The sequence below is a fragment of the Delphinus delphis genome, chromosome 4, assembly GCF_949987515.2.
Source record: "Delphinus delphis chromosome 4, mDelDel1.2, whole genome shotgun sequence".
NCBI classification, from domain to species: domain Eukaryota; kingdom Metazoa; phylum Chordata; class Mammalia; order Artiodactyla; family Delphinidae; genus Delphinus; species Delphinus delphis.
In genome coordinates this window covers 108,642,864-108,669,152 of record NC_082686.1, presented here as the reverse complement: position 1 = coordinate 108,669,152, position 26,289 = coordinate 108,642,864, and the positions used below count along the sequence as shown (strand labels likewise).

Here is a 26,289-nt window from a genome sequence, read left to right as displayed (position 1 = left end):
AGGGAGTAGAGAAACATCTCTAAATGAATGGTCATTCAGTTTCCAGCTGAATAAGACAACCATGAGAGCTATTTATCTCCCCAAAATGGCTACTCTCACTCATCCAAAAATTAATCCACAAATTTCAAAGCATTTAAATACATGACTATTTCACAGAAAAATGTCATTTGGGAACTATATTCAAGGGAGAAAAAATATTACATGACATAATTACTCTGAACAGTCTCTCACTGCTTTAACTGTGAATAATTAAGAAAAATGAAACAAATTCAGGAAAGCCTCTTAAAGAACTACTTTTATGACGAGGAGAATGATTTAAAAAAAAAAAAAAAGAAGATAAAGGTACACTAGCACCAGAAATGGGTAGTTATAGCAAAGAAGAATTTATAATTATTTCTCACAAGAGAGGTAAGATTAGAATGACCACGACTCTCACCAAACCAGTCTGGATTCAGTAAAGGGTAGTGAAGGGAGAGGGAACAAATGACACCTATAATTGGATCAGAAGAATCAAGGGAATATTTCAGCAGAAAGAATAAAAAAGCAAAATGAGCAACTGTTAAGAACCACCACAAAGGGATAATGTATAGGTCTATGTCATAAAGTTCAGCAAGAAGAGGGCGCTCTAGCATGGGATCAGAAAAGTTCTGAAAACTCCCCTGGAATTAACCATCCACATGCATATTTCAGATAAAAACGCTACATAAATAGAAATCTGCTTTTGACTTATCTATGGAAGTAGCTTTTGCTCTTGGTTAACAGCTAGAAGGGTTTGAAAACTATAAGGACTCTTCAATATTCCTGCCTTCTCTTCCTCACTCTTCAATCCATGAGAAACAAAAAGATAAAAAGAAGGTAGAGGCTTGCTAAGAAAGGTTGTCGAGGAGAGTGGGGGGAATGAAATCAATTTCTCACTCCTGAACCAAAACTCTGAAAAGAATTGAACTCAAAACACATTCAGCGCCAGTGCCAAAAAATGGATAGGAACTCTGGAAGAGATGAAGGTTGCTTTTTGGCAAACAGGGGAAAAAAATGAAACAAAGAGCCTCAACCAACCCACGTACTCTGGAATCACAGACTAGTGGACATCTGTGATCTTGATCTGTGGATGCAAGGAAGCAACGGAAGAGAAACCTCAGCCAACTGGCTTCTTCCTTAACTGGCACTTCTTCACAGATATAAAAGACAGTAAGAATTTACCTTAGCACATCATATTTTAAGGATGAAAGTCCTAATCAAACAGCAGTTGGACCTGTCAAAGGCATAAATTCATTTTGCAAAGAGCTTCAGTGGAATAAAAATCTGACTCACGGGCCAGTATTTGAACTCCCATAATCCCGACAGCCTATGTGGCCGGCAGTGATATTTCATTTCACAACTCAGTAAATCTGTAAAATCTGAATACTCTGGTGTCTACACCAATCTTACACCATCAGAAACGAATGAATTACTGCCATAAGGATCATCAAATTGCCTCAGATTCGTTCCACTGTGAAAATCCCATTTTGAAACTCAAAACCCCACAAAACTCTTGACTAAATGACTCTCCTGCTGCACTTTTAGATCATGTCCAATTTCTCTCTGTTTTAAAGAATGCTGAAATGCACAACTTTATAACTTTTTTTTCTATACACAATTATTTCCTTAGGATGAACTACTAGATGTAAAATGGATTGGTAAAAATTTTATATATGATATACAATTTAATGATAAAACTGCCCATAGAAAGATTGTAACATTCCACAGCTTCACCAGAAATATAAGAAATGGACACCATGTTTGGTAGTATATTTTTTTAACCTTTACTAATTTGATGGGTGATATATGGTCTCTTAACATTGTAAATCAACTATACTCCAATAAAAAAAAAATTTAAAAATGGAAATAATGCAGAAGCATATTAAAATAAAAAGTAAAATTCAAAAAGTCTTGGTTTTATTTCACATTTTTAAATTACTAGTGAAGGATGAACATTTTTAATAGATCATTGACATTGTGCAAATTTTTTTATATGTTTCAAACGTTTTGCACATTTTTCTATTGGGTAGTCATCTTTTCCCACAATTGTCTGTGGAAGTACTTTCCATATTAAGGAAATTCACTATTTCTCTCTTTTGTATATTATAAATATTTTCCAAGTTTGCACTTGACATTCATTTTATGATGTTTGATATATTGGACCACATATAAAGTTTCAGGACATTAATATTTTCCTCTTGATATATGATAATTTTTTAAAATTTCTTTCATGTTATACCCATATGTAGCTTCAAGCTAGTTTAGAAACTGGAAACGCGTGTAATCATTTGCCAGGAGCAGATGTCACAGAACACTGGCTTCTGTTTTCCCCAACTAAAATTTACTGGTTGAATGTCAATATAACAAAAGGAGGGAAGAAACATATGCCCCTTAGCAAGTGACATCCACTATTGCTATTCAAATGGATTGGGTAAATTCCACTAGCACAAATGAATTTGAAGTGCTTTCTTTGAACATTTTAATTTCTCACACTGCTGTGCTTCTGAATATCTCTGTCAAAGGGCTTTCACATTCATCATCCCAATCAATTTTCAATCTGACATTGTGAGATAAGAAAGGTAGGTATCAGCTCCCCTTTGTACAGATCAGGAAACCAAGGCTCAGAAACAATATTGATTGGCCTGCCCAAGATTCTCCAACTGATAAAGCTTGCAGGATATGAAATGCAGATTTTCTGTACTCCTGGTCTAAGGTTCTTTCCACTATACTGTGAAGAGTTCTTCTGATGACAATGCAGGAGTAGTTATAATTGCAGGAAACAGGGAATAATGATTTAGAAAGGGCATGTTCTCTGGGGAAAATAATTCTTCTATTACCCCATTCCCATTTTCTTCCTGCCTTAACAGCTAACTTTGTTAATGGAGAATCTCTGCCTTTGCCAAATTATCAAACTAAAATAACTGATTTTGATAAAACATTTTGCTAACACTATCTGGCTTAATCCTTAAAGCAACAAAAAAATGTATAAAATCTGGATCTGTAATTACTAAAATGCATGTGATTGTGGTAATGGGATAAAGTAAAATATTACCAGGTCTAGTGTCTTTTTTCTGACACCACCAACTCTGACTCTCCGACACTAGCTGGGTATCCAGCAATGCAATTCAGTCATGACGCTTACCATCTGGAGTCAGCATTAGACCCTGCAGGGCTCAGTCCCACAGGCTAACCCTGCTTCAGATGCCGCAGATGAGGTCTCAGGCTACCCCCACTTCTGCCTGGCCTACTACAAATTTGGGAGTTCTGGACATTACTTAAAACAGTAAAAATAGATTTTAATCAGTAACTGTTGCAAAACAGAAAAAGAGAGCTCAGTATAGAACTGGCTCATTTGCGAATACAAGTGGGGATTTATAGCCCAGGAGCAAGGTAGGGGTCAGTGGAGGCATAAGAGGGGATTCTGGCTAACCCAACCTAACAGGATTCTTCCTGAAATGCAGGCCAGGCTGATCAAATATCACCCAGGGAATAGTGATAGGCGAGGAATTTTATCAGATATTGAGGATGATTAGATATCGAGGATGGAGACTGGTTAAACTGACAGGATTCTTGCTACAGCTGGACTCAAGGACAAGGCCAAAGGATGGAACCTTTGAAAAACTGACTCAGAAGAGCCTGCTTAGAGCTTGTTTCATTAAGGAGAAAGTCTTTGTCAATTCCCACAACTCAGTTCCCAAGATTCGCCAGAATGACTCACAGAATTCAGAAAAGTGCTTTACTTACTAATACTGGTTAATTATAAAGTATACAGCGCAGCCAAAATGGAAGAGATGCACGGGGCAAGGTATGAAGGAAGATATTTACCAATGAATTACTATACTGCTAGTTAAGAGTTATGTCATAGTTAATAAATGTCTAGCTATGTTATTACTATAAAGAAAACATTACCATGGTATCTGAAAGGAAACACATGAGTTAATTGCCACTACTCTGTGGAAAAATATGCATATTTAAGGTTAAAGATTGTATAAGTGTTCAATTTGTCACTCCCTCTTTAAAGATGCTGGAAACACATTTTAAATAACTCATAGATAAGATTTTTGTGGAATTGTGATATTTACCCCTCTATTCTAAATTTAAAGAATATCTACACCCAACCTCAAGAAAAACTCATGTATCTTTCACAAGTATTTTTAAGTAAACATTCAGTTTAACAGTCTAATGATACCTTTTGCTCCACCTTCAAAAACTGAGCCAGTTCTTCCACAGTTAGGTGATCTTTCTTGTCACTGTAGCTCAAAAGCAACAAATAAAGGTCCCGTCTCAATGACATCATTTTGTAAAAAACACAGAACTCTTCAAATGTCAAAGTTCCCTGATTCTCATCTGTATCAGCTTCCTGAAAGAGGCATAGAAAATAACAAGGCAGTGTGAGAGTTTGAAATAGGAAATTCAGTAGCCGGAAATAATATTTACTATAAAAAAGGCTAATACACATTTCACAAATGGTAAATAAGTTCTTTTCAAGCACACATGGATCAATTTAAAAACTGACTATATATTAGGCCACAAAAAAGTTTCAAGTTATAAAGAATCAACCTTATAAAAACTAATTTCTCTGATCACAGTAAATTTATAAAGCAACAAACAAAGCTTAAAAAAAACTGTGTCTGGAAAAAACACATTTCTAAATAGGAAATGAAACGTACAGAAGTAAACGCATGTACCACGTGTTACAACTTGTGTGATGCAGTAGTTAGAAGGAAACTTGAAGTTTTCAATGTATAAGCAATGTAGATTAAAATCAGAGAAGCTAATAATTCAACTCCAAAAGCTAGAAAAATGTTAAGCTAAAGAAAATAGAAGGAAATAAATTATAAGCAAAAGCAGAAAGCAATGAAATAGAAAACAAGCAGATATAACATCAAAGGTGAGCAATTAAACCCAAAGCTGGTCTTTTGACAAAACTAATAAAAGAAAGTTTGGACAAGACTAATCAAGAACAAAAGAGAGAAAATACATTTAATACATGATGAAAATTCTAGTCTCTCATCAGCTTCTGAACTGCGATTCAATCAAATGTAATTTTTACCTATAATAGAATCTCTCTTAATTCTGCATAGGTAGCTTATTGCTCTTACAGCCATCAGCATCATTGGTACCTTTTCCTCCATAAAAGCCTGAAAAATCCATCTGGACTGATCACTAGTTGAAATTATTTGCTCCTAGTAATTATTGAGCAAGGATCTTTCGCCACGTACCTGCTTTCGGATTGGCTGAATTTGTCATAAAACCATAAAACTGTTGGGGATATATAATGAAAAACCAATCCATTTACATGATCTCCTTTATTTTTAGTGAACACAGCTGTAGCTGAGCAAAAACTGACAGGGACTGAATGGCATTTTGAAATTCATAGATGTTGTGACATATAGTCAGCTGGTATGTGGTTTTAAATACAGTTTTGAAAGTCAAAGTGTGTATAAAAATATACTTTTTTAAACTTTGCTAACTTTGGGTCAATTCTGAGCAACCACTTAGACCAATATTTAAATCATACACCGTTTCTCTGTGATGCTGTTGCTTTCTGTCATTTTAAAGGCAGAGACAGATTGGTCTAGAGAATACCAACATTTTTGGTGTTTGAGGCTCTTGGTTGTAGAGTCTTTGCATCCAAAGAAAGTAGGTCTAATGTTCATATTTCTGCCATAAGTTTGTTTCAAAATATCTAGACCTGGATAGAGAGATGATACATTTTTCAAGACTTCCTTGGAAATGCCTAAACCATTAAGAACAGTAAACTCTAAGTTTTAAGCAATAGCATCAAAGACTTCAAAAGAAGCTATCCATACCTTAAAAGACTATTTTTAAAAGAAACCAGCTGAATCTTGTACTGCAACAAAAAGGCAAAGAAAATTCCAGGAAGGCTTTAATGTCTTTACCAGCAACTCAGAAAAAAAAGTTCCTTAAAATAATACTAAGATCTTTGTTTCCATCACTCCACCCTGAGCACTCACAGAACTCTGCTACATGCAAGACCTATGATAGTAATATTCTACATACAATAGAAGTCCAGCTGCTTCTCTAGTCACTGCCGGCTTGAGAAGTCTTTCAGTCTTTAAATCCAAGGTCATAAAAAGAGACCTTACTGTTTTCTTAAAACTTCTCTAAAGCATTAACTTTGAACTTACGAGACTTTTGACATAAATATTTCCCGGTTTACCCTCTAAAATACTCAGTGTATTAGAGATAAAATGTGTCTGAAGGAGGAAAAAATACAGAAGTAAAAATAGTTTAATATCTTATGTTACTTCTCTATCTTATTTCCAAAAAGTACCCCCCAAATCATTATTTTTGTAGGTATAGATTTTGCCCTCCTATTTAAGCGTGGCCTCTCTGATTTAATCAGAGCTATCTCTCCAGTACTATGAATATCTCCTATGGAAAGGAATGCATGGGGAGGTGGGACTCGAAATAGAACAAAAGTAAGATGTCACAGGGAGTGCCAAGAACATGGCAAACCTTTCCATATAACTTAAAAACAATTCACTCTGTGACAACTCATTTCCCCTCCAAAGTCCCTCATTCCATCTCTGGTTCCTTTTATAGACTATCTCATTCCTTCCTCTTCTTTCCATTCTCTTCAGTGCAATGGGACCCAGTTCCCCCAGTGCAAACCATCTCCAGCTTCCAAGGACAAGACCACAGGACCTGTGACCGTAAGAGGTCACAGATCGAAGCCATCCTCCATCTTCCATTCATTGTTGCAACTCACCCCTCATGCTGTTTCTGCCCTTACCATCTCTGATAACACGAGGTTAGAAAACAAAGGAAGCACAAAACATTAAACATCATAAAATATAACGCTTATACTTAATTTTACATATTAAAAAATCACCTACCTAGTCACTTAGAAAATCACTGCAAAACATGGATTATACATATGACTTATCTCCAAATAAGAGCATTTCCTGAATTAGTAGTCTACTAATTACTAATAATCTAACATGTCTTTGCACCAACTTTAACTTAACAGAACTCACTTTTGCACCTTAGGTGGAAGACTGAGTACAATCCCAGCTGGGGGCCACAGAATAAGTTTGGGCCCATGGATTTTCCTCCAGAACTTACCAACAGGGAAAGAGCATCTCATCTAACACCAACAAGCAGCTGGAGTGAACTTCTGGAGGGCTCCCTAAATGGTAGAAGTGATACAGCACTTCTAAGCCTTAAGGATTCTAAATCTTAAACTCCTCTGTAACAAAATAGAGGGCTCTTGAGGATTTCCACGCGTGCTATTTTGTCGTGTTACTCAGTCTTTATTCTGATCCTCACAACAGACCATGAGGTTGGTAGATGAGATCTTATCATCCTCTCCAAGTGACTTGATCCCATTTACCCCATTATTTAAGTACCAGGTTAAATGCTTAGAATTACTCTCTGAAAATGGCAACAACAACAACAAAGCACTTTAGGAAGTGAAACTGTGGATGCATGTTAAGTTTAGGAAGTTTTCCTTGATGAAATAAAATGCCTCTGTCTTCAAAGAAAAACAAAACAATACAGAGTAGTAATATTAGCTTCCAACAAGGCAAAATAGCCTTTTGAAATACCTCAGTATATCGATAACCTCCAACGTGTATTTTACATAAGGCCAATCCAATTGTGAAAATATACCTGAAACATTTGTCTGACTTTTCTTCGGGGCAGATTGACATTTAGTTTGTGCATCAATTGGTGTATCTCTTCAATGTTCAATAAGCCATCACCATTCTTATCAGCTTCCTCAAAGGTCTGCTTCACCCACTTGCAGAAAGGTCAAGAAAAACACTTGCATTTTCATCAAAATAAAAACTGCTTTCACAGAATACTCACAAGGACATTTATCATTCACACCAAACTTGAGAAGAAATTCTTTTGAGGAGGACCTGCAATCCACAGGCTCTTAGTGAGCTACTAACAGTGACAACAAAAGGAACTGGGGGAAGGAGAGCACATATAGGTGATTCCCTTCACTGGGAAATGAGAGTCAAACCATATTACTCTGGGAGCTTCTTTAAGATTTTATCCAAACTGTTACAGCATCTCTATGATGTGATGAGACCCCATGTATACCAAATTTAGGCCTTATCTTCTCCATCTATGACCTTTCATCCAGCATTTTTTTTTTTACCTTCACAATATCCCTACACAACATGATCTTTTCAATTCCCTTTTCTCAGTCCCCCTCTTACAGTTAGAAGCTTAGACCATCTCATTCAATCTCCTCATTGTTCAGATGAGGATATAAAACTAGAAGAGAGGGAGAAATTTGGTAAGAATTAGTAAGAGAACCAGGTCTCAACCCCAGGTCTCCTTCAACTTGGTCTAGCACGGTTTTCTCCTGCACAGAAGGCCTGTCTCTACACTGCTCCTTTTCCTATGACTAACTTTGACAATTCTTACCTAATATCCTCAACTTCTAAATCAAGGGCATTAATAGGAACTGCAAGCCTGATATGATAGAGGTTGCTTCAAAGCTCAGGTATGATACTAGGTGCCTGAGGATATGAGTTTAGATACAAAGGATTTACATCATGTGAACTGAGATTTTAAAAGGCCCCCAGGAGGATGAGTCTTGGGTCGTTTTACATAGTGAGGAAGCAGAATAACTGGTAACAAATGGATGAGCTTAAAATTCCCAGTTAAGTTTTAGCAGAGGGCTTTTTTAAAATGTATGATTCACAGTTGTTAGGGGGTAGATAACAGAAGGTAGGAACGGTATGTACATTTAGAAAACCAAATTGAGCTTCAAAATTCAAAGGGTAATGAAGAGGAAAGTAATGAAGATGATGGGAGAAAAACAGAATCAAAGTAAGGGAAAGACTTAGGTTTAAATCTAAGAAATGGGAGAATGGGAGTAGGTCAAAGGAAAGTGTCAAAGAATAACGTTTGCTTATCAAACAGGTGACATCAAACTGAAAAATTTTCATTTAAGACGAAATATTAACTAACCTCCCAGTAGTAACTCAGAACACTTATACTTCTTAGGTGATTCAAACTATGATTATAGGAGATTATACCTTAGAAAGTAAAAACTGGAAAATTAGTCTTATTTCTCCTAAAGTTAAATAGAAGTGATTTTTCAATCGTAAATATCTGTTTCACATTTTGTTCCCTTTATAACATTTGAATATAACCAGTCCAGTTCTTTCAAATTCAATTGTTCCTCATAGAGTTCAGGAAGGACCTCATTATATATGATACCTGGGAATTAAAGGGTGACCCAGGACCAGGGGAAAAATAACTGAAGAATCAAAAGAGTGAAACATTTGGGCCAATTACTAGTAAGTACCTGAATCTCATTTTTTTCTGTTTTCTGGGAATACAGCACCCATTGCGTGAGCTCTATTTCTTTTGACTGTGAACACTGCTCTGTGCCCCATAAAATATTTGGCCAGAGTTCAAAGAAATGAATAAATGAGTCCAAGGATGGCAGCATTTTCATCCTTTTATTTTATACTTCTTTATCAAAGCATCTCAAAGACTTCTCCAGAGAAGAAGCAGATACAAGCAGACACTAAGCAGGAATATTCTGCAGAAACAAACCCTTTTGGGTGAGCCTGTGTCTGCAAGGCCTTCAGTGTCAACACACAAGCTGGCCTTGACAATTGGTTTAGGGGATCTGGGATTGGTAAGACAGAAACAGAGGCCGACTCAGACCAAGAAATATACACTACTTCTGATTCCATGCTGACCTGGCCCTGTGACAGTGGGTCACTTACATCACCTCTTGGGGCTTCCATTTCTTCATGTATAATGTCAGTGAGCACAACTAGATGACCCTGAAGCCCCTTCCAACTGTAAGATTCTATGAAAGGAAATACCATTCTCTCTCAGTAACAGTACACATGGTATAAGATATAATTGCAGGTAAAAGTATTCTGATACCTCAAAGTTGTTGTTCATAATTGAGACATGAGTGCCCAAGAAAACCCTGAATTAATGATTCATAGCCAATACATGATAAATTTAAGAAAAGAAATAGTATTTCTGCAAAGAAAAACTAGGAGAGTAAAAACTGAATGAAAAGTTACGGCCTAGTATTGTCTAATCAAAAAACTTTTGAAGAGGGCTTCCCTGGTGGCGCAGTGGTTGAGAGTCCGCCTGCCGATGCAGGGGACATGGGTTCGTGCCCCGGTCCGGGAAGATCCTACATGCCGCGGAGCGGCTGGGCCCGTGAGTCATGGCCGCTGAGCCTGCGCGTCCGGAGCCTGTGCTCCGCAACAGGAGAGGCCACAGCAGTGAGAGGCCCGCGTACCGCAAAAAAAAAAAAACAAAAAAAAACAAAAAAAAAACACTTTAGGAGAATATAAAGCATTGAATGGTATTATTTAGCGCAGGGGTGGGCAAATTTTTTCTGAAGAGGGCCTGATAATAAATATTTTAGGTTTTGCAGGCCATTTGGTCTCAATTGCAACTACTCTACTATGCCATTGTTATGCAGAAACTACCATAGACAATACATAAATTAATTGGCTAAAATTTCATGTCACAAAACTTTATACTTCTTTCGATTTTTTCAACCATTGAAAACCCATTGTTAGCTTAGGAGCCCATCTAAAAAGGTGGTGGGTCAGATTTACCTATAGGCTGCAGTTTGCAGGACCCTTGATTTATAGGGAAGGTGTAAGGCTTCAGTTTACAACACCCATAAAGTCTTCTACAGGTAATAATTTCCCAAGTGGCATTAAGAGGTAAGGTGGGGGCACCAAGGAGGAGAATGATCTGATGGAGGAATATGCCAGCATCATTATCTTTCCATGCTGGCACCATCGAGTTTTCAGACATCAATCTATCTGAACAGGAAAAGCAAAAGATTTGCCAATCCTTATCTCTCTTTAGCAATAACAACAGCAGCTACTGTTTATAAAATGCTTAATATGAGCTGGACAGTGTTCAAAGCACTTTGTGTATAATCAGCTCATTTGATGGTCACACAATGACATAGGGCAGATACCATCATTATCGTCATCACCATGTTACAGATAAAGACTCTGAAGTAAAAGAGTTTAAGTAAGTCCCCCAAAGTTACATAGTACACAGCAGAGCTGGGGCTAGACCCAGACAGGGCAGCACTGTCTTGCTCCTTAACCACAATACTGTATTGCTTCTGATAGACCCGAGTACTTCATCTACCTCCATTCAACATGGCCACACTGCAGAAATAACTTGAATTTCACTTTACACTGGATGGATTTTTTTCACACAACTATTTAAGATTCATTATTCTCATTATTCATTCACAGTTGAAATTTTCAGGCCTAATTGAAATATAATGATAATGAACATATCAGCTCTGTTCTCCTCAATTAATGTTATTAAATTTACATCCAATCAAGGATGTCATTTTGATATTAAGACATTATCTAAACCCCTATCCAATTCTGACAAATCTGTATGAGAATGGTTCTCTGACTCAATATAACATTCCCTATTTTTGACATCAGCTTCCTCTTCATTATTCATTAATTTCCTGTTTCCTTTTCTTTCCTCACTGACATAAACATCAACTCTTCAATATTTCTTGTAAAATTGTTCCCCTGTGTGGTTCTGGGGTACACTCGGTTTCCAGATAGCATATTTTCAGAATATGAAATTCCTCAACTGTCAATCTGATTAATTCAAATATGAAAACTTTCTACTGCCAGTAAACATGGACAAACAAATCATGTTAAAAAAACTATTCACCTAAGCTGGTAAAAATTCAAACTACAGTATTGTAACTTTAGGACATTAAATGTAATCCCCAAGGTAACCACAAAGATAACAGCTATAGAATTTATATAAATGGGATTTAACTATTTTAATACAAAAAAAGAAGACATAATGCAAGAAATAAGAGGCCAAGAAAGCTATAAGGCATAAAGAAAACAAATAGCACAATAACAGATATTAATCCTTATCAATAATTATTTTAATGTAAATGAATTAAACTCCCCAATCAAAAGACAGATTGACAGAATAGATAAAAACTCATGACCCTACTATATGCTGTCTACAAGAGACTCATTTGAGATCCAAAAACACAAACAGGTTGAAAATGAAAGGTTGGAAAAAGATATTCCATGCAAATCATAACGAAAAGAGAGCTGGGGTGGCTATATTAACATCAAACAATAGACTTTAAATCAAAAAAGGCTATAAGAAACAAAGAAGGATATTATGTATTGATAGAAGTCTCAATACAGCAGGAAGATATAACAGTTATAGACATTTATGCATCTAATGACAGATCATCAAAATATATAAGGCAAAAACGGTGAAAATTGAAGAGAGAAATTATTCTACAATAATACTTGGAGACTTCAGTACCTCACTAACAATAGTGGATAGAACAACTAGACAGAACTAAGGAAATAAAGAATTTAAACAACACGATAAACCAACTAGATCTAACAGACATATACAGACACTCTACCCAACAATAACAGCATATACAGTCTTCTCAAGTGCACATGGGACATTTTCAGAATAGACCACATTTGAGGGCAGCAGTTAAGTCTCAATAGATTTAAAAAGATAGATAGCAGAAAGAAGGAAATAAGAAAGATGAGAACAGATATGAAGTAGAAAAACAACTGAGAAAAATCAATGAAACCAAAAGTAGTTTTATCAAAAAGATCAGTAAAATTGACAAAACTTTTGTTAGATGGACGAAGAGAAAAAAAGACTCAAAGTACTAAAATCAGAAGTGAAAGTGGGGACATTGCTACTGATTCTACAGAAACATAAAGGACTATAAGATACTACTATAAAAAATTATACACCAAAAAATTGAATAACCTAGATGAAATGGACAAATTCCTAGAAATATAAAACCTACCAAGACTATATCACAAATAGAAAATATGAATAGATCTATAACTAATAAGAAGATTGAATCAGTAATCAAAAATCTCTCAACAAAGAAAATCCCTGGACTTGATGGTTTCACTGGTGAATTCTATCAAATATTTAAAGAACAAATACCAAAATACTCAAATTTTTCCAAAAAAAATTAAAGTGGAGGGAACACTTCCTAACTCATTCTATGAGGTCACCAAAGGCAGACAAAGACACTACAAGATAACTACAGACCATTATCTCTTATTTACACTGATGCAAAAATCCTCAACAGGGGCTTCCCTGGTGGCGCAGCGGTTGAGAATCTGCCTACTAATGCAGGGAACACGGGTTCGAGCCCTGGTCTGGGAGGATCCCACATGCCATGGAGCAACTAGGCCCATGAGCCACAAGCACTGAGGCTGCACATCTGGAGCCTGTGCTCCGCAACAAGAGAGGCCGTGATAGTGAGAGGCCCGTGCACCATGATGAAGAGTGGCCCCCGCTTGCCACAGCTAGAGGAAGCCCTCACACAGAAACGAAGACCCAACACAGCAAAAATAAATAAAAATTAATTAATATATATTTAGCCTGAAATTTAAAAAAAAAAAGAAAAATCCTCAACAATATATAGTTGATCCTTGAACACCAGGGGTTTGAAGTGTGTGGGTCCACTTATATGGGAAATTTTTTTCAATAAATAAGTACTACAGTACTACACAATCTGCAGCTGGTTGAATCCACAGATGCAGAACCTCAGATACAGAGGGCCAACTATAAAGTTATACTCAGATTTTCAACTGCTCTGGAGGTCTGCACCCCAACTCCTGCATTGTTCAAGGGTCAGCTGTACTAGCAGTAAAATTCAGCAGCATATTAAAAGGATTATACACCATGACCAAGTGAGATTTAGTCCTGGAATTCAAGGATGGTTCGACATATAAGAATTGATCAAAGTAATATGCTGCATCAAAATAATGAAGAGAAAAACCACAATCATCTCAATTGATGCAGAAAAAGCATCTGACAAAATTCAACACCCTTTCACGATAAAAACACTCAACAAAATAGAAATAGAAGAAAACTACCTCAATATAATAAAAGCAATATATGAAAAAACCACAGCAAATATTATATTCAATAGTTAGAAACTGAAAGCTTTTCCTCTAAGATCAGGAACAAGACAAGGATGCCTGCCTTCACCACTTCTTCTCAGCATAGTACTAGAAGTTCTAGCCAGAGCAACTAGGCAAGAAAAAGAAATAAAAGGCACCCAAATCTGAAAGGAAGAAGTATAATTATCTGTTTGCAGATGATATGATCTTACACATAGAAAACCTTAAAGACTTGCAGAAAAGTAGAGCAATACCACACTTCTCACTAATTTCTTTTACTTTGAAAAAGTTATTTTTCATAAAAATACATTAACATGTAATAGTTTATTATAATTTTTAGTGAGATATTTTTGAAATTCTCACATTTAATGTCTTATATGACAAATATCAATAGATTGAACCCACATAAAAACTCTTTGGGGTCTTCAGTTTTTAAAAATGCAAAAAGGGTCCTGAGATCAAAGTCCAATTATGTTAATTTCTCTTGTCAGAGGTTGGTTTAGGAATGGGCCTGTAATAGCATTTCTGGCCATTGATGAGAGGTAGTCTTTTGTGGAACTCCTGGGAAGTTTTTCTTTGCTCTTAAAAAAAAATGGGGGAACGTTTATGAGAAGAAACTTTGTTCCCTCTGGGCAGGACTCCTCTGTGTTTAGAGCTGCTGCACTTCTCTTTGACCAAAGGGTAGCCAGCTAAAGGACCAAGCCAACATGCTGAGAATGGCAGAGCCTAGGTCTCTAATGACATTACCTAGGTCTCTAATGAGCCACTGAATTAACTAACCCTGAAACCGCTCTATCTCAGATCTCTTGTTCATGAGAAAATGAATATTCTTTATTGTTTGAGGCACTGTTAGTATGGTTCTGTGGCTTGCACCAGAAAGCATTCTCAATGATTCAGTATTTGTTTTTTATCAAATGTAAAGGAGTTAGGAACCAAACTAGCAGGAAAAAGCACAGAAAGTTAATTCCTATGTTTATGTTTTGTTCATTTATGAATCCCAGTTGCATTTATCTGCATGCTGTGAATACTGATGAAAACATCATGGCTCATCAGCTTAGACCTTTACACTGTCAACATCCTTTCAGGGGCTGAATATTTCCAGTCTGCTCCAACAATGCCCTTGGTGAGGGATTATAGCTAAAGCAGCACAAATTTACTACCACTCTGGGAAAAAATTAGGGTGCACATTCCAATGACACCCAAGGAAGGAAGTGGTACTATTTCCTACGTGGAGAGGGGGAACATGTATTCTTAAGACCATTCAAAATGTGAGGAAGGGAACCAAAGCGGTCAACGAACCTAACACTCTCACTTTACAGATAAGGAAACTGAGCTCAGAAAGGCCATACATGTCACAGATTGTGAAAGTAAATCCAGTCCCCTCAGAAGAAGTCTGCACCTCAGTTCACGCAAGCTTAAGTTTCTACGTGTTCTATGCATTCATTTACTTGGGGTGGGAGTGAGGAGGGGACAGAAAGATACTAAGGGTAAAGAAAAAAAACAGCAATGGGGGGCTTCCCTGGTGGCACAGTGGTTAAGAATACGCCTGCCAATGCAGGGGACACGGGGTTGAGCCCTGGTCCAGGAAGATCCCACATGCCGCGGAGCAAATGAGCCCGTGCGTCACAACTACTGAGCCTGTGCTCTAGAGCCTGTGAGCCACAGCTACTGAAGCCCACACACCTAGAGTCCGTGCTCTGCAACAAGAGAAGCCACCGCAATGAGAAGCCCACACACCACAATGAAGAGTAGCCCCCACTCGCTGCAACTAGAGAAAGCCCGCACGCAGCAACAAAGACACAACACAACCAAAAATAAATAAATAAAAATTAAATTAAATTTAAAAAACAGCAAGGAAAGTGGATTTAAGCCTCAAAATTATGGGAAAAAAATATAATCTAATCCACACACACACACACACACACACACACACACACTCACACACAGTTTAGAATTAAAGTTCTAGGGAGGATATTGGTCGTGGGTCCTCTGCCTTTTGGCAAGGGAATCTTCATCACTGATGCCGGCCATCAGGTACTTGAGGCCTGTGATCCAGGTGCGGGCCTCCTCAGGGTTGGAGGTGATGAGGTCCAGGGACTCCATGTGGTTGCCATGGTAGATGGTGAAGCAGCAGCTGGGATCAAAGTTCCCCTCAGCCTGCCTGTGGAATATTTCAGACTGCCGACCCTCGGTGACTTTGTAAATGGAGTCAATAAGTACTGTGAGGAAAGAGATACACAGTTATGTGGCAGGTGAAGATATGTAGGGAAAGCAAAATCATCTTAAAATTTAAAAATAAAATTCATTGTCTGTGAATTGTGATATTAAGCCCGAATGTGAAATACAAGCTCTGTCATTTCCTGCTAGTAACCTTCTCCATGTACTACTCTCCTGGACAGCCAGACAACACCCTCCTGGGTGTTGCGTCAGGGTATTGAAATTTATGATAGGAAGACAGATATGCCCAGCAGGACAAGAAGGTTGGTAGAAAAGGGGGCTATGAATATGTCAAATGTATAGTTTATACATTTATGCCAGGAAAACATACAAAGACCTAGAGCCAACTTTGACGTTTTACAATATGCATAAAACAGCCATTAAAAATTGAAGGGAAAAAGAAATTTGGTGGTAACCAAATAGCATAGCTAAATGTGATTGGGATTTATAGAGAGAAAGCTATGAGGGTAAAGGCAGAGCGGGGCTTAGAGAGGCGGAGGGGAAAACACAGTGGCAGCCCAGGGAAAGAGACATAAAGATACAGAAACATGAGGCCCGCTCCACAGATGTTAAACAGGCCATTTACACTGGACTGAAAAGCTCAAGAGGGAGAGTAATGGGAGATAGATCTGGAAAGAGATAAATCGAGCTGGAGGCTAGATTATGAGGAGCTGAAGTAACAGACCAGAGATTAGCATTATTTAGGTAGTGGAGCAATGCTGCCAGTGTGTCTCACAGAAGCACTTGCAGAGCGGATTACTTTAGACTAAGACAGTATTTTTTGTTTTTTTGCTTGCTTGTTTGGGGGCATGAATCAGAAGGGTTGCAATCTTACTGACTGCCCATATACACCGTCCACGCCTCTGCTCTGCCTTAATGGCACGTTCCCAATTTGTCTTTCTAACTCGTTCTCCACATGACTCACAGGGAAATGAGCCTATGCCCAGCCCCCAGGCAAGTTCTAGTGGGTCCAAGCCAGTGGGGTGGCCTCACTTCTATGTTCTATGATTGCTTTAGGTTTGGGAACATAACCCAGTTCTAACCAAGGAGACATGGGCACTCTGCTTTGAGAGAAGGGTGTGGAAAGGGGTTCTTCGCTCTTGAAAAGGAAGCACTGAAGAGAAGGTCCCTTTCTGCATCTTCACCATCCTATCAGTTGTGAAGCCAGGTTGCTGCTGCCTCGATTACAATGTCAACACGGCAAGGGACAGAGCCAAGGGCACTCAGGGAAAACAGAACTAGAGACTCAATGTCCCATGCCTGAGGCCGGCCAATCTGAGTTTCTCGTTATGTGAGAGAATAAATTTGTGTATCACGAAAGCCTAATTAGTCGAGGTTGTCTATGAGCTGAAGAGGAAAGCATCTTATCTGATAGGGGCAGAAGAAACTAGCAAAATGGAGCTTGGTTAGGAGACTTTGCAATGGGCCACCGGAAAGGTGAAGAAACCCTAGACGAAGAAGACCCCTGTGAAAACAGGAGGGAGGGAGCAGATGAGAGAGACACTACAGGGGACTCAGCAAGGACTGGGTGCTGAGTGTAGAAGGTGTGGGAGAGAGGCTTTACAGAGGAGACAGATCAACGCTATTTTACTTGATATCACTGAAACAATTTTGTTAATTCATTCATCAGTTAACTGTGCTCAGAATATGTCAAAACACTTTAAATCCCACTGGATTTATGATGTCCTTTACTTTTCATAGGAAAATAAAAGACGTCAAGTTATAAAACCTCATATCCCAACTACAAAAATATGTCTCCAACACAGGGGAAATATTACCGTTTACAGCACTCGTGGATAAGAAAACTTTTTATGGATTTAAATTCCTCCAAAGAATTAACAAAAGTAAAACTGGTCATCACTTATTCTGTCTCTTCACATTCTCTAACAACTGACCCTAAAACTTGCAGAAATATGAAAAGTCTACAGATCTGAAGCTTCAGAGCCCACCCAATAGAACCCATGTGTTACTCTGTCAAGCCGAACAGAGAATTCAAAAGTTAGTCTTACTTTTTGCCTTCTCGCTCTTCCTAGAGGGTCTCCATCGGAGGCGGGTCCTGTGCTCATCCAGGTAAAAGAGCCGGACGAGCCCTTTGGTCCCACGCTTCAGTTTGATCATCTGTGTCCCGGACTGCATGACACTCATGCATCTTTCAACTGCAAACAAGATTATAGTACATTCAGCTCTCACACAATGCAGGTGAGTCCTGGTGTTCAGAAACCTTACTGTCAAATAAAACTTCTGATCACACCCTAAGGGCTCAAGATCCAGAAGACAAATTCAGAAGAGGTAATCTGAAGAGACAGGTGTTAAAGCATTGATTCATCAGGCTTAAACCAGTGAAAAGCCTTACTGATAGAAAGAAAATGCTACTTCTAGATAAACAATGCATTACTGTTGAACAAAGCGTCTTTTGCTCTAGCTGGCAACATGCCTTTTGGTATAAGATCGATGATAATTTGGTGCTTGAATTTATGTTCATAAAACAAGTTCTCAGGCTTCATGTTAAAACTTGTGAATTTTTATATAGCCAGCAGTAAAAACATCTTATGATAATGCTTCAAAATGCAATTAGCAAAAACACGACTGGCAAAATGTTTTAACAATTGTTGAAGTTGTATATGGGTTCACATTATAATTTTGGGTATGCTTGAAAACAGCTAAATAAATGTTTTAAAATGTGATGAGGGGCTTCCCTGGTGGCGCAGTGGTTGAGAGTCCACCTGCCAATGCAGGGGACACGGGTTCGTGCCCCGGTCCGGGAAGATCCCACATGCCGTGGAGCGGCTGGGCCCGTGAGCCATGGCCACTGAGCCTGCGCGTCCGGAGCCTGTGCTCTGCAACGGGAGAGGCCACAACAGTGAGAGGCCCGCGTACCGCAAAAAAAAAAAAAAAAATGTGATGAGGAAAAAAATCAAGTTTTTGCAATTAAACATAAAATATTTGTTAATGAATTTAGCTGCTAGGATTTTCTAAGTAGAGAAATAACTTGGTGATTGAACTCAGATAAAATCCAAATCACTTATTATCCAAGTCAATGCTATCATTTAAATTCTCCTCTTTGAGATGAACCTTGAGGGAAGTGAGCATCTGTATCTGTTGGTGGTGTCTGTTTCCCTTTCTTTGTTAATTGCACCCACTTTTCCTTTGGAAATACTTCTTTCCCATTCCATGTGCCTTTGGTGGCCCGTCAATCACCCCAAGCAAGAAATGGCCACCTGACTTAAGCTGAGAGCAAACCTGACTCCCTTTCAAGGAACATACACCCTGAGTAAAGCACTGAATGAAAACAGAACTGAGTCATTTCAAAGTACAAGATTTAAGAGACACTCCTGGTTGGCCATCCCAAGATGTTACAGTTGTCACAGTTACTCTTCCTGAAGCTGGCAAATTATTCCATTTTCCCCTTGGCTCTCCAAGTTATACAATACTCTTCCAAACGCCCTTTTCTCATTGCATCAGCCAGAAACAGCTTCTGTTTCACCGACTAATATACATAGGACAGATGCAACCATTAAAGCACTAGGAACAACTGGCTCTGAGTACCTACCTGATCAAGCAGCCTACCATTAGATAAAAGAAACGCAGTAAGTCAACTCCAACAATGTTAGCCTTCGGCTTCTTTGGCTAACTTGTTTTTACTAGGAAATATCCTGATCCCAAAGCTTAACATTGTATGCACAGAGTACTCAAGGTAACTTCAACATAACCAACTTCCACTATTTCCTCCATGCAGAGTCTTTCCTTCTCCCAAAGAAATCAAGGAAGAACTGCACAAAATCACGCATGGTTTTGGGATTTGATTCTGCAAGAAAGGTGAAGTGTAGGTTGCTCTTACCCATTTCATATGACATACCAAATATACAAGTAATAAAATACTGCTTAAGAAAAAAAACACGCAAACTTAAAATGTTTACTTTGAAGACCAGAACAAAATCTGAGATTTGGTTTCATGTACATTAGTAAATTTACCTACCACTGAGCACCATTCATTTAGGTAATGAGAGCCACAGATTTGAATTCTTGACAGTCACCCTGACCATCTCACACCAGTCATTAGAGGGAGAACAGAAGACAGCCAGTGTATCAAGATTAAATCATCAAGTCTAACCACGCAAGCCAAAACTCCCAGAAAAATCTATTAGAACTTCTTTGGCCACTGACCTTAGGTCACATCAGTAAGCAGATATTCACAGTCACCCCCTGCACCATGCACAGGGCTATATAATGAGGTGAAGCAGAGAACAAGGAGACTTTGACTTAAAGAGGTTAACTTTCAAGAGCATGAAACCTTTAAAAAGATAACTTATAAATGGTAGTTTAGAGCTATGATTCAGAACAGTGTTTGGATCTAGACAGCCTGGGATGGAACTCCATATCTGCCACTTATTAGCTGTAGGAGGTTAGGCCCATTATTTAATCCCTCTGTGCCTCTATGTCTTTGTGTATAAAATGGCAATAATGTTACCCCTTGAAATGTTGTTGAAGACTGAATGAGTTAATTCATGTAAAGTACTGAAAATGGTGCCTGGAACAATATAAACACTATAAATGGTAGCTATTATTACAGTTTTATTACTGATATTTTAAAAAATAAATGCCAAGACAAAAATACATGAGAGTCCATAGTAAAAAGAGAATACAGTGTGCTGGGATGGGGTTGAGTGTAGTAATAAAACAGTGTCAATGGAGGCTTGGGGACAGGAAAGAGCAGGGGTATGATCAGAGGATAGGAAGAGATGGTCCTCTGTCTACAGTGACCTAAAAGGGGATTAACAGGATATTTGATTCTTTGGGCCAGATAAGACTAGGTGTCAGGGGTTAGGAATGCTGGCCTAAGATTGAAATCCAACAGCAATAAGAGAGAGACTCACTCGATATTTCTGAGCAAAGGAGTAGTGGGATAAAAAAACATAATTCAGGAAGATGTCTGTTTGGGAAGAGAGAATAAAATGAACTGTTTATACCAGAACAGAAAATTGAATTAACTGTACCATCAGAGATCTAAAGCAAAGACTACAGACCTATGGAAAGGACCCTCTATATATCTGGCATGGTGCCCTCTACTTTACTCACACTGCCCCTTCCTTCCCTTTACTTTTCACAGTCCCATTTCTTTTCCCTGAAATGGAACTGCTATGGCTACAATATTCTCAGCATTTTAACAGGAAAAGCACGGCGATATAAAAGTTTAATCACTTACTTGAGCTAATAAATACCGCCTATCACTTAGCATCGTCCAAAGAAACCCAAACATTTTAGAAAGTGGAATCCAACCCCTTAGAGAGGGAGTGTGTTTGAATAAGATATTAAATATTCGCTAGCTTCACATTTATGCCACCAACTCATCCATGGGCTAAAACTCCAGCATTATCCGTTGCCATGAACAAGTACATATGATCAAAATATACTTGGCAGAGCTAGGGTATGAATCAATGTCCTGCTTAAAGTGTTCATGTAGTCGCTTTATGCTTTCTCCATGATGTTCCCTATCACACAAAAAAAGCCACATAGTCAGTCACCTTGAAAAAAATCAAGTCTAGTGAAGTCTTGAAAGTCATCTAAACCCATTTCTCCCTTCCTCAAATGAGACAGTCCATTGGAGCTGTACAGCTAACCAGAGAAGGAGAACCCTCCTTCTTTCTAACTCATTCCCACTGGGTAATAATCACCCATGTTAGAGACAAAATATTCTTCCAGTGTCAGCTAAACTACTTAAGGGTCAGCATAATCTCTTCATGTTCTACCTTCAGTTGAGATAGGTAACAGTACCCACTATAAAAGTCATTCACCAGCCATGCCAGATCAGTAGATTCCATAAAATAGGGTGAGAAACAAGGAGACAAAGGCAAAATTCCAGGGGCAGGAAAACAAAGGAAGAGTGCCAGAGGCTTAGGATGATGTAACCTCATCACACACATTTCCACTGCTGCAAGGTATCTGGGGAAAGTCTGCAAATGCAGGTTACAGATTCAGGCAGCTACAAACTATGTCTCTGATATCACATTCTCCCTGTGGTAGCCTTAATATTTTTAGAAAAGAAGTTTATTTGGATACAATGCAGCAATGTTCAAGAATATTAAGGGAGAAACGCCCATGAGCCCATTACATAACACACATACTGTTTTTGTCCATTGTGCTCCAGGCCTCAATATGAATACATAGCTGACATATTTGTTGCAATCATGATATTTCAGCCATTTGGCACCCTGCTTTTTTTTCATTTGTATTGTAAACAGCTTTCCATGTTTTTACAGACTCTTAATAATTATTATTTTAATCGCTACATAACAGAATAGTATAAATATTTAAAGAGCAGAACAGATGAGTAGAGGACTACATTTCTAACTTTACTACATAATTAGAGTTTTAAAACTCTCAGTCTCATCTGTAAAATAAAAGGCATAACAAAGTTGTCTATAAGGCCCTTTAGAATTCATCTCTTTAAAGGGATTAAATCAATCATTTCTGCCACAGTTAGTTTAAAATAAGTAAATTTCCTTAGGGTTTATCATTTCACTAATTCCCTCAAGCAGAAAATGCTGTTAAAAAATACATTTCCTATTTGAAGCATTGTAGTAGAAAGTATCATTTGGGGGGAGAGATGCCTAACATTGCCACTAAGTCTATATGGCATCCAAGTGGGTTCAAGTCTTTAAGCCAAGGTCGAATCAGAGAAAATCACATTCTGTTAGGAATGCCATACATGCCACCTGATGACAGCTTTGAGATATAACTTACATACATTAAAATTCAAATGTTTTAAATGTACAGTTCCATGGCTTTGGCAATTTAGAGTTGTGTGATGATCTAATTTTATTTTACTTTTTTTTTTTAACTTTTTTGGGGTGCGTTGGGCCTTTGTTGCTGCACGTGGGCTTTCTCTGGTTGTGGTGCGCAGGCTTCTCATTGTGGTAGCTTCTATTGTTGCTGAGCATGGGCTCTAGGCGTGCAGGCTTCAGTAGTTGCAACACATGGGCTTAGTAGCACGTGGTGCCCTAGAACACATGGGCTTCAGTAGTTGCGGCATGTGTGCTCAGTAGTTGTGCCTCATGGCTTTAGAGCACAGGCTCAGTAGTCGTGACGCACGGGCTTAGTTGCTCCACAGCATGTGGGATCTTCCTGGACCAGGGATCGAACTCATGTCCCCTGAATTGGCAAGCAGATTCTTAACCACTGTGCCACCAGGGAAGTCCCTGATGATCTAATTTTAGAAAATTTCCATCACCCCAAGAAGAAACCTCATGCCCATTTGCAGTCACTTCCCATTTTCACTCACAGTCCTAGACAACCACCAACCTACTTTCTGTCTCTACAGATGGGTCTTTTGCAGATATTTCATATAAATGAAAATCATACAATATGCAGCCTTTTATGTCTGGCTTCTTTCACTCAGCATAATGTTTCTGAAGTTCCTATGATGACTGTGTTCATTTGCTTTGTCTTCTCTTTCGCCTTCTTCCCTGACATCACACGAAACTCTTCCACTGTCACTTAGGGTAAAAATGATGCAGAATGGGAGACTGGCTGAATAAAATAATATAAACATAACACAAGGCAGTACTATGCAACTATAAAAAATAATAAGATCTCTATGAACTGATACAGGGTTTCCAGGAGATAATAGTAAGTGAAAAAGGCAAAGCGTTAAGTAAGCATATATACATTTATAGTATGCTACTTCTTGTGTAATAAAAAAGGATGGGAATTTTTTAATATACAAATATTGTTTATCATTACAAAAAGAAATATAAGAAGGATAGCCCAGAAAACAGTGAAGCTGGTTACCTATAAGGGTGGGAGAGAATTGAGTGAAGAGGGTAAGGAAGGGACTGATACCGCTCGTAGGATCCTACATGTTCAAAGTTAAAATTGAATCAGTGAGAATGAGAGGAGTGGAAACAAACACAAAAAGTAAACAAATTCATACACACATAGACACGAGTATTCGTGTATGTATTTGTATGCTTGTGTGTACATATACACAAGCATACAGATCTTCTATTTCCTAGATCTGTTCTCTAAAAGGCCAAGAAGCAAAATCCCCTCCAATAGTAATGAGCACACCTGGTGCCCTGCTCATTCTCTGCTCTAAAGGTCACCTTGAGACAGTTTCTCACATACAGCCTCATCCATGCCTGTGCCGAGACCATACAAAAATATCACTTGCACTCTCTTGTAAACACATCTATTCTGGGACACTGACCAACAAAAACTGTGCGGAGCGGGCAAAAAAAAAAAAAGTCCAGATCCTCTGCAAGAGAATCTTTTCAGCCAAAAGGTACATGAAAAATGTGAATTGATTTCTTGCCAGCTTCCACAGATCAGAGTAAATCTGTGTGGCTGAAAGGGATTAGTTTCTGAAAACAATTTCATTTCTATGTGGAAACGGTACCAAACAATGCAGGTAATGTTTCTGTCAAAGGAAGGAAAGGGAGATTTCCTAAAATCATCAGAGCAGAAGTAAAGGGTATACTTAAGTCTCAGCATAGACCAAAAACATATTTTGGGACCTGGTACATAGTGAATCCTGAGACACCTTGTTGATGGGCTGGATGACAGAGTCAGTCCAGATTTAGGGACAGAAGGAGGGGTAGCAAAAAGAGCTCTGGTTTGGGTTCCGTCACTAGCTGTGTGGACTTCAGAAGGTCACTGAGTATTGCTGATTATCCTACTTCCCTCAACCTAAAAATACATTTTTCTCTAAGTTCTGTGATCTGGCTGATCTGGCTTTCACAAATATTATTTTACCTTTCGATAAGCTGAAAGCCTAGTTCAATCCAAATGCCTATTAGAATAACTTTAAAGGAAAAAAAAAAGCTGATTAACATCTGGATCTCTTACTACAGATATGAATTTTCAAAATGATCCTTATATAAAATATAACTGCTCTCACAGGGAATGGCTTCCACTTGAAATGCTCTTCATGCCAGTAATAAGGCCTTAAAGGCAAATAATATCAGCTTATAAGTGTGCTTACAAACAGCCGTGGAGACTCCTCTTATTAAGTCATGATTCTTCCCAGTGAAGAGCAAACAATGTGAAGTTCATTGATTTTTTTTTCATTGCCTAAATCACTCTTATGTAGAAGATAAGATTATTTGAAAGGCTTTTAGAAATTAATTGATTAGCAGTAACATTCTAGAACTTGTTTGCAAACTCTATATACACATAATCACTATGTTTGCAAAGTTGATAAATACATATGGGAGGATTTAGGTCAAAGAAAGGGTGAAATGAATTAATCAGTAATTTTTTAAATGTCAGAACCTCTTTTCTATTTTATTACAGCCTTTAACATGATACTTTCTTTTTAAACAAGACCTGTCTAGGCTGCTAACTGGCTCATCATTGATAAGTCTTTCCAACAGCTTTGCCTCCAATTTTCTCATCTATAAAAATAAGGAATCTGTTTGCTGGTTCCTTAGACCCTTTCTAGCAAATACTAAAAATCTATAATATACCAGGTCTAGCTTTTGTAAACTTTATCACAGTGATACTACAACTTCATGGGAATGACAGCTCTAGTAAGTAGTATGTAAAAATAACAGTAAAATAGGGGTGGGATGCAAAAATAAATAGGGACAATAAGGAATGGGGGTGGGGAACGTGGCATGGATCAGGTGAACTCCAGAGAAGACAGAGTTTGAGCCTGACCCCTGATGAAATTAATAAGAGCACTTGGTGCATTTTTTACATTGCTCTTGTTCTAGGTCTGTGCACATTTTTTCTTCCCACTTAGAGTATGCAAACAGTAGCTGTGATTACTTTAAATGAATGACAAATACTCTGTTTACCACAGTAAAAATTAAACCTTGACATTTCTTTTTAGTAACTAGAAAGCCAGTTTCATTTATTGCTTACTCCTCAACTTAGTTGTTTCCTTGGTGACACTGGACAAGGGGACTTAGTGAGGCTTAACCTTCCCTAAAACCAGTAAAATATTTTCCCTTAGTTCTACAAAAGCTGCCATGTCAAAGCACAAAAGCATCTCTACTGGGCATATTAAAAAGAATAAAAAGTTTACTATACCATGTATTAATTTCAAAATGCTAGCTTGTTGTTTGACTGATGGTTAGGTCAAAATGGAAGGGTACACAGCTGTTAGGAGACG

At 38.1% G+C, this 26,289-nt stretch overlaps 1 protein-coding gene across 1 annotated transcript in view; it reads right to left on the bottom strand.

The window, feature by feature from the left end:
* Nucleotides 1–26,289, bottom strand: part of PLCH1 (phospholipase C eta 1) — a 233,325-nt gene that overhangs the window by 91,577 nt on the left and 115,459 nt on the right. Inside the window, exons 4-7 of the mRNA XM_060011265.1 lie at nt 18,185–18,331; nt 15,935–16,177; nt 7,657–7,787; nt 4,208–4,378 (exon numbers count right to left, since the gene is read on the bottom strand). Coding sequence (XP_059867248.1) covers nt 4,208–4,378; nt 7,657–7,787; nt 15,935–16,177; nt 18,185–18,331 — 692 coding nt within the window. The remainder of the gene's footprint in view (nt 1–4,207; nt 4,379–7,656; nt 7,788–15,934; nt 16,178–18,184; nt 18,332–26,289) is intronic.